Below are 10205 nucleotides of genomic sequence, written 5' to 3' on the forward strand. Positions count from 1 at the left end.
ATAATAGTTCATACTTTGCGCGAAGATAGATGACGTAAACTGGCGTTCAACGCTAGTTCCATGTTGTAGTCTGGCATCCAGCGCCAGAAACAGGTTACAAGTTGAAGTCCAACGCCCAAAACACGTTACAACCTGGCGTTCAACTCCAGAAACAGCCCTAGCACATGAGAGGCTTAAGTCTCAGCCCCAGCACACACCAAGTGGGCCCCATAAGTGGATCTCTGCACCAATTATCTTAGTTTACTCATTCTTTGTAAACCTAGGTTACTAGTTTAGTATTTAAACAACTTTTAGAGACTTATTTGGGACCTTATGACATTTTTAGATCTGAAATTTATACTCTTTGACGGCATGAGTCTCTAAACTCCATTGTTAGGGGTGAGGAGTTCTACAGCGTCTCGATGAATTAATGTAATCACTTATATTTTTCCATTCAAATATGTGTGTTCCTATCTAAGATGTTCATTCGCGCTTAATTATGGAGAATGTGATGATCCGTGACACTCATCACCTTCCTCAACCCATGAACGTGTACCTGACAACCACCTCCGTTCTACATTAGATTGAATGAGTATCTCTTAGATTCCTTAATCATAATCTTCGTGGTATAAGCCGGATTGATGGCGGCATTCATGAGAATCCGGAAAGTCTAAACCTTGTCTGTGGTATTTCGAGTAGGATTCTAGGATTGGATGGCTGTGACGAGCTTCAAACTCACGAGTGTTGGGCGTGATGACAAGTGAAAAAGAATCAATGGATTCTATTCCGACATGATCGAGAACCAACAGCTGATTAGCCATGCTGTGACAGAGCATTTGGACCATTTTCACTGAGAGGATGGGAAGTAGCCATTGACAACGGTGACACCCTACATAGAGCTTGCCATGGAAGGAACCTTGCATTATGGTATTGAGTTGAATATTACATTACAGGAATTCAGAAGACAAAGCATCTCCAAAACCCCAACATATTCTCCATTACTGCACAACAAGTAATTATTTCATGCTCTTTTATTTTTCTAATAAATCAAACTGATAATTATAATTGATATCTTGACTAAGAATAATAAAATAAACATAGCTTGCTTCAAACCAATAATCTCCGTGGGATCGACCCTTACTCACGTAAAGTATTACTTGGACGACCCAGTACACTTGCTGGTTAGTGGTACGAAATCATAAGAACTCTTGATTTTGATATTGGGATTAAAATTTCGTGCATCAAGTTTTTGGTGCCATTGCTGGGGATTGTTCGAGTTTGAACAACTAAAGGTTTATTTTATTGCTTAGATTAGGAATAATTTATTTTTGTTGCTATAGAGTCATTAAATTCTGAGTCCTTTATTCCCTTTTCAAAAATTTTTCAAAAATATTATTTTTCTTTATCAAATTTTTAATTTTTCGTGAGTTTAGTGTTTTGTTCTAAGTTTTGTGTCAATTACATATTTTATATTTTCCCTTTAAATTTTCGAATTTGTGCTCTTTGATCTTCAAGTTGTTCTTGTTGATTTTTCTTGTTCTGTGTCTTTTCTTGTTTCGCTTGTGTTTTTCCAAAGCATTAGTCTTCCAAAAGGAATATACCTATTCAAAACAAGTGTTACATTTACTACCCAATTGACTAGAGCGTTGGTCTATGTTCTTGGCAATTGGGTATCTTCTTTTTAAAATCTTTTTCAAAAATAATTTTTCTTGATTTAATCTTGTGCCAAACTTTAAGTTTCGTGTTTTCTTGTCAATCTTTTTATAATTTTCGAAAATTTTATTGAAGTTTTCTAAAAATTTTAAGTTTGGTGTTCTTTCTTTTGTTCTTGTGTTCTTGTGAATCTTCAAGGTGTTCTTGAGTCTTTCTTGTGTTTTGATCTTAAAATTTTTAAGTTTGGTGTTCCTTGGTGTTTTCCCTCCAAAATTTTTGAAAATAAGGAGCATTAGATTTAAAAATTTTAAGTCTTGTGTCTTTGGTGTGTTTTTCTCTTTCATCATAAAATTCAAAATTCAAAAAAAAATATCTTTTCTAACTATTTTTAAGCTACTTTTTCGAAACTTTTTTTTTGTAAAAATTCAGATTTCAATTTCAAAATTTTTCAAATCTTACCCTCTTAAGATTTTAAAAAAATTATATTTTATTATCTTTTTCACAACTATCCTAACCACTTTCTCTCTCTCCTCAATTTTTTTTCGAAAATCTTCACAAAATATTTTCAAATTTTTTATTTTTATTTTTATTTTTATTTTATTTTTATTTTATCTTATTTTATTTTATTTTACTATTTTGAAAATAAATTTTTATATTTAATAAAATAAATAATATCAACATCCATATCATCTCCCTTGCTCCATCATGGAACTAAGTGGAAATGAACAGTCTAGAAGGACTCTGGGGTCATATGCTAACCCCACTACTGCTTCATATGAGAGTAGTATATGTATACCCTCTATTGGAGCTAGTAGTTTTGAGTTGAATTCTCAGCTCATTATCATGGTGCAGCAAAGTTGCCAGTATTTTGGTCTTCCACAGGAAGAACCTACAGAGTTTCTGGCATAATTTTTACAAATTGATGACACAGTACATGATAAGGAAGTAGATCAAAATTTCTACAGATTATTACTGTTTTTATTTGCTGTAAAAGACCAAGCTAAGAGGTGGTGAAATAACCAACCTAAGGACAGCATAAAGACATGGAAACAGCTGGTAGAAAAATTCCTGAATCACTATTTTCCTCCGAAACAGATGACACAGCTAAGACTGAGCATCCAAGGCTTCAAACAAGGAGATAATGAATCTCTCTATGATGCCTGGGAGAGATACAAAGAGATGCTAAGAAAATGCCCCTCTGAAATATTTTCAGAGTGGGTGTAGTTAGACATCTTCTACTATGGGCTTACAGAAAGAGCTCAGATTTCTCTAGACCACTCAGCTGGTGGATCTATACACATGAGAAAGACAATAGAAGAAGCTCAAGAGCTTATTGATACAGTTGCCAGAAATCAGCATCTGTACCTAAGCAGTGAACCTTCCTTGAAAGAAGAGGCTAAAACAGTAACTACTGAAATGAGTCCTGCAGAACAAGTTACAGAATTCAATCAGCAATTGGATTTTCTAACAAAATAGTTAGCCGAATTTAAAGAGATGTTACAAGAAACAAGAATGGCTAATATAAATATGGAAGTGTAATTGAAGCAAACAGAACAGCAGTTATCAAAACAAATAACAGAAGAGTGCCAAGCAGTTCAATTAAGAAGTGGAAAAACATTAAATACCTCACTTTAAGACAGTAGGAAGCCATGAAATGAGCAAACTACCCAAAATTCCTCTGAAGACAGTAAGAGCCCAGAGAGGAATAATTCTGTCGCTCAAACGCCAGAGAATGGGTGGAAAGCTGGCGTTGAACGCCCAAACCATGCTCAGTCCTGGCATTCAACGCCAGAAACAAGCAATGATTTGGCGTTAAACGCCCAAAGGGAGCACAGTTCTGGCGTTCAGACACCAGAAACAAGTAAGGAGTTGGCGTCTAACGCCACTCCAGCTTCCACCCCTGGCATTCAAATGCCAGTGGGGGATCAGACATATACAAGTGCTGATAATAACCCATCTAAAAAGGCTTCTCAACCCACATCTGTAGGCAATAAACCTGCAGTAACTAAGGTTGAGGAATACAAAGCCAAAATGCCTTATCCTCAGAAACTCCGCCAAGCGGAACAGGATAAGCAATTTGCCCGCTTTGCAGACTATCTCAGGACTCTTGAAATAAAGATTCCGTTTGTAGAGGCACTTGAGCAAATACCCTCTTATGCTAAGTTCATGAAAGAAATCTTAAGTCATAAGAAGGATTGGAGGGAAACTGAAAAAGTTTACCTCACTGAAGAATGCAGTGCAGTCATTCTGAAAAGCTTATTTGAGAAGCTTAAAGATCCCGGAAGCTTTATGATACCATGCACATTAGAGGGTACTTGTACCAAGCAAGCTCTATGTGATCTTGGGGCAAGTATCAACCTAATACCTGCATCTATTATCACAAAGCTTGGTTTGACTGAAGAAGTCAAACCAACCCGGATATGTCTCCAACTTGAAGACATGATTGTCAAGGTTGGGCCATTTGCCTTTCCTACTGACTTTTTTGGTGCTGGAAATGGAGGAGCACAAGAGTGCAACTCTCATTTTAGGAAGACCTTTCCTAGCAACTGGCCGAACCCTTATTGATGTCCAAAAAGGAGAAGTAACCCTGAGAGTCAATGAGGAGGAATTCAAGTTGAATGTTGTCAAAGCTATGCAGCATCCAGACACCCCAAATGACTGCATGAATGTTGATATTATTGACTCTCTGTTGAAAGAGGTCAATATGACTGAGAGTCTCGAATCAGAGCTAGAGAATATCTTTAAAGATATTCAGCCTGATCTGGAGGAATCAGAGAGAATGATAGAACCTCTGAAAATCCCTCAGGAAGAGGAGAAACCTCCTAAACCCGAGCTCAAACCATTACCACCATCCCTGAAATATGTATTTCTGGGAGAAGGTGATACCTTTCCTGTAATCATAAGCTCTACCTTAGAACCACAGGAAGAGGAAGCACTAATTCAAGTGCTAAGGACACACAAGGCAGCTCTTGGGTGGTCCATCAGTGATCTTAAGGGCATTAGCCCAGCCAGATGTATTGCATAAGATTCTATTGGAAGGTGATGCCAAGCCAGTGGTTCAACCACAAAGGCGGCTGAATCCAGCCATGAAGGAAGTGGTGCAGAAGGAGGTCACTAAATTACTAGAGGCTGGGATTATTTATCCTATTTCTGATAGCCCCTGGGTAAGTCCTGTCCAAGTCGTCCCTAAGAAAGGTGGCATGATAGTGGTCCATAATGAAAAAAATGAATTGGTTCCCACAAGAACAGTTACAGGGTGGCGTATGTGTATTGATTACAGAAGGCTCAATACAGCCACCAGAAAGGATCATTTTCCTTTACCATTCATAGACCAAATGCTAGAAAGACTGGCAGGTCATGAATACTACTGCTTCCTGGATGGATATTTAGGTTATAATCAAATTGCAGTAGATCCCCAAGATCAAGAGAAAACGGCATTCACATGTCCATCCGGAGTATTTGCATACAGAAGGATGCCATTTGGTCTATGTAATGCACCTGCAACTTTTCAAAGGTGCATGCTCTCTATTTTCTCTGATATGGTGAAAAATTTTCTGGAAGTCTTCATGGATGACTTTTCAGTATTTGGAGACTCATTCAGCTCCTGTCTTGACCATCTAGCACTTGTTCTAAAGAGGTGCCAAGAGACTAACCTGGTTTTAAACTAGAAAAAATGTCACTTTATGGTGACGGAAGGAATTGTCCTTGGGAACAAAATCTCGAACAAGGGCATAGAAGTGGATCAAGCTAAGGTAGAGGTAATTGAAAAATTACCACCACCTGCCAATGTTAAGGCAATCAGAAGCTTTCTGGGGCATGCAGGATTCTATAGGAGGTTTATAAAAGATTTTTCAAAAATTGCCAAACCTCTGAGTAATCTACTAGCTGCTGACACGCCATTTATCTTTGATAAGGAGTGTCTGCAGGCGTTTGAGACCCTGAAAGCTAAGCTGGTCACAGCACCAGTCATCTCTGCACCAGACTGGACATTACCATTTGAATTGATGTGTGATGCCAGTGATCATGCCATTGGTGCAGTGTTGGGACAGAGGCATGACAAGCTTATGCACGTCATTTACTATGCTAGCCGTGTTTTAAATGACGCACAGAAGAACTACACAACCACAGAAAAAGAATTACTTGCAGTGGTTTATGCCATTGACAAGTTCAGATCCTATTTGGTAGGATCAAAAGTGATTGTGTACACTGATCATGCTGCTCTTAAATATCTACTCACAAAGCAGGATTCAAAACCCAGACTCATCAGATGGGTGTTGCTTCTACAAGAGTTTGATATAGAAATAAGAGACAGAAAAGGGATAGAGAACCAAGTAGCAGATCACCTGTCCCGAATAGAACCAGTAGAAGGGGCGTCCCTCCCTCTTACTGAGATCTCTGAGACCTTTCCGGATGAGCAACTCTTTGCCATCCAGGAAGTGTCATGGTTTGCAGACATTGCAAACTACAAGGCAGTGAGCGAGCCACTGCTGTTGGAGATCGCGAGCCTCGCCGCCTCATGCCTCGCCGCCTCACACCTCGCCGCCTCATGCCTCGCCGCCTCCACCTCGTCGCCTCCGTCTCGCTTCTGCCGCCTCACGCCTAGCTTCTGCCGCCTCACCTCGCCCCTCCACCTCGCTTCTGCCACCTCACGCCTCGCCGCCTCTGCCCTGCCTCCGCCTCACGCTTTGCTTCTGCTTTATTATTTTCTGTTTCTGGTGGTGGTTGTGGTGTTGGACACTCCGTCGCCATCGCTGGGGATGGGTGGCCAAGCACCGGTGGTTTTGCATCTGCTTCTTCTGCTTCTTCTTCTGTTGTATCTGCTTCTGCAGCTTTGACTTCTGCATCAGCATCTTCTTCTTCTGCATCTGCTTCTGCTTGAGTTTCTGTTTCTGATTCTATGACTACCTCTACTTCTGTATTTGTGATTGTTTCTGATTCTATGACTGTCTCTGCTTCTGCATTTGTGATTGTCTCTGCTTCTGATTTTGATTTGTTATTTTTTGATTTGGTTGTTGAATTTGTTGAATTTGGGTTGATTTGTTAAATCTTTGATTTCTAGATTTGTTGAGTTTGTGTTGATTTGTTAAATTTCTGATTTTTGGATTTGTTGAATTTGTGTTGATTTTATTGATGTTGTTTTTCTTGGTGGTGGAGGTAAATGTGATGGTGGTGGTGGGAGTAAAAGTAGTGGTGGTGGTGATGGAGGTAAAGGTGCTGATGGTAGTGGAGGGCATTTTTGTCCAAAAAAATTTAAAATGACGATTTTAATACAAAAAAATACGTTGAGGACGATTTTAAATCCAAAATTACAAGAGGGACGATTTCGATTCTGACCCTCAACGTTAGGGACCAAAATCGTATTTATCCCTAAAATTAATATAGGATTACTAATTTAACAATTTTACAAAGGTTAGAGGTTTTTCACTTTACCGACAGAAATTGGGTCAAGACCCGGTAAGTCCACAAGGCTAAGTCTGTCCTAAACACCGAAATTCAACAAAATCTCAACACAATGGCTTTAAGATTTTGAAAAAGAAGCGGTGAGCGGATGGAAAAAAACTAAATCTTACCTCCCAAATTGTTTGGTAGATTTTGCAGAACCCGATGCGGTGATCATGTGGCCGCAAACGGTGCGGCGATCAAAACTCTGGATTGAAAGTTGTGGCGAATAGAAATTGGGACCAAGGGTTTGCAATGTTCCCCCCCTTTTTCCCTTGTTTCAGCGTGCTTCTTTATTCATATGGGGTAGAAGAATGATTGAATGTTATATTTAATGGGTAAGTGGGTTGGGCCTTGGGTCCGCTATGGGCCCGATCCAATCGATTTGGCTCGTTCAGCATAATTTTAGGTCAAAATTTTTAAAATTAGTGTTAAAATTTATATTTTAATTATTTTTACTTCATTAAACTATAAGATTTAATTTTTAAATTTCTTTAAATAATAATTAATTTATTGACTATTTAGTTACTAATTATCTGGGATTTACAATATTGACCAAATATATTTATAAAAATTTATTAATTTAGTCATTTTCTCCAATTACAAAAATCCTATTCCCAATATAACCTAGTGACTAAATTGATAGATTTTCTTAAACATATTTAGTTAACGTCGAATTGAACATGTTATGTGCTATGTATGCTATCAATTAACATTTTACATCATTAATCATTGACAAAAATTGTGAATAGAGTAACTAAAGGACAAATATGATTAATTCATAATTTTTGAAAGATCAATTTAATTGAAAAAATATTTTAAGGACAAATTTAAAGAATATTTTATCTTTGCAGGACTAATTTGACTATTAACCTATTCATAATCTATTTGTAAATGTAATAATGTGTAATAATAATGAATGAGTTTCAAAAAACAAAGTTTAAAAAGATTCTAATGGAGAACTAACTTGCCTCACCAAGCATTACCCTACATACTACAAAGCAAACCTCCGTTTCAATCACAATATATAAACAACAGTTTACAATGTTCTTTCCCTAATGCTATAGCAGCATCATCTTACTTTTCTAATTCTGCAGCATTCTGCTTCAACATTGCTATGAAGTTCTCCCTTTCCTCTGGAGTCAATCCCTCTGCTGAGCAATCACCAACTCCCCATTCCGCGCCGCGTATGCAGTACTTGTTTTCTATTTCTCGACGATTCCTGATGATTAAATAAAGTACTAAAATTACCTACAGACCATTATGTTAAGGATAAAACATTTTCAAACCATTAACAAAAATGTCTTCAAATTATTATGTCCCTAACAAGATAACCTAGGTTTGGGAAAGATTTGTGGAATGAATAAAATCTTTTTGTGAAACAGGCAAAATTTTGGACTCTTGTGTATAATTTCATAAGCTGCATACATTTTTTACAGATATTCTTTATAGGAGTAATATTAGGGAGTCAACTTTTTTTATTAAACACACTACTTAATTTTCTAAAAATGATTTTGTTTATTTTAAATTTTAAACTCTAAATCATAAACTCTTAACTTTAATTCATAAATTATAAATCTTAAATTTTAAATTCTAAAAAGATTAAAAATTTTATAACTAAAAAAAAGTTGGTTAATATTGATTAATTAAAAATTAGTTCCCTATCTCTCTATTTTTGTATGTTACCTTTGTTACATATGAGATTTTGACTATGCAAATTGCAAACAATACACAGGTATTAAAGCATTACTTCTCTTTGTTCAACTTGGATTGCTCAAGCAATTTCTTCAACAAAGGAGATGATTTAAATCTTGCATCATTTTCAGCATATTTCTTCTGGTTTTCCTCTGCAAATTTTGATGAGGTCAATAATGTCAATTAATTTCCATCATGGTTCACAAAATCCTAGCTTGATCATAACTCATAAACCATATTAAATGTTGCAAAAACAATTACCAAATTGCTTAAAAATAAAGAGTAATCAAACCATTTAGGCGAGTGAGAAAATCAATCTGAGGAAGCTGCGGACCAGGAACAGATTCTATTCCGGTCATTCCTGACATGAACCCAGCGTGTGCTGCATTATAACCAAATGCTGAATTTAATTAATATTCTTCAGAAGATTAACAAATTCTCAAGCTGTTAGTTTAATCATTTTCAATTTTGCCATAAAATAATGCACAACACCAACTCGTATGTACGTGTTTTTTTTTCTTCCAACATAACCTAAAGTCAATTTTATGTTATTGAATTGGTTTCGAATTATCATCATCAACCAAGTTGAGACTTAAATATACATCAAATGACTAAATTACTTATACTTATTTTAATACCAAAGGGCAAAATTAACATACAACATTTTTGAAGAGCAAACATAATTCAAAAAATTTACTTCCCATAACGATAAATATAGAAAAGTTCGAATTTCATAATAACACTTTGCATCAGGTGGGGAAAAACAATTTTTTTTTTTAAGTATTGCTATGGTAATGTCTTTGACAATTTTGCTATAGAAATAACAAATAAGCAAAGGTCTAAGAAAAAAGTACCAGGGGGTGACCAGAGAAGAATTGCGATTGAAGCAGCCAAAGGAACTGTTTTGTGAATAGCATTGAATGAAGGAAGACAAGAAAAGGACAAAGAAAATTCAGCGTCAGTATCTCTTTTAGACACCGCAATTTGGAACTTCTTTTGATGGTTGCTGTGTTTTTCATACTTAGATGTTGATGGAATCCAAATGAACGATTGAAGTGACAAACAATTCATCACTGGTTTCTCTCTCGCTCAGCCTCTGCTGCTGCAACCTTGGCGTGAGACAGAGATAAGGAAAACTACATCTATATAAAATACAAGGCTCATATTGCTTCATTATATATATATATATATAATTTTTCATTTTTTTTCATTTTTTTCAATGAATAAATTATCATATATAAAAATGATTTAATACCAAATACCACTAATTATAATTTTAAAATACAGATTAATTAAATACTCATCAAAGATGAAATAATTTAACAAAATTAGCCAAAATACAATGTAATCAGTTAGGTAATTTTGTTGAACATTTTAGATAATAATTTTATCAAATTTATCTAATTTATAACTATTAACTTAATTATTTATAATTTTTA

General features: G+C 36.1%; 1 protein-coding gene across 1 annotated transcript; it reads right to left on the reverse strand.

The window, feature by feature from the left end:
- Positions 1–7956: 7956 nt before the first annotated feature.
- On the reverse strand, positions 7957–9913 carry LOC130982495 (uncharacterized). The gene is made up of 4 exons (XM_057906519.1): positions 9621–9913; positions 9059–9148; positions 8822–8918; positions 7957–8293 (listed from the first exon to the last, which is right to left on the reverse strand). The coding sequence occupies exons 1-4, from the start codon at positions 9835–9837 to the stop codon at positions 8149–8151; spliced, it is 549 nt and encodes a 182-aa protein (XP_057762502.1). The 5' UTR covers positions 9838–9913; the 3' UTR covers positions 7957–8148.
- Positions 9914–10205: the final 292 nt, after the last annotated feature.

This window comes from Arachis stenosperma, chromosome 5 (assembly GCF_014773155.1).
Source record: "Arachis stenosperma cultivar V10309 chromosome 5, arast.V10309.gnm1.PFL2, whole genome shotgun sequence".
NCBI classification, from domain to species: domain Eukaryota; kingdom Viridiplantae; phylum Streptophyta; class Magnoliopsida; order Fabales; family Fabaceae; genus Arachis; species Arachis stenosperma.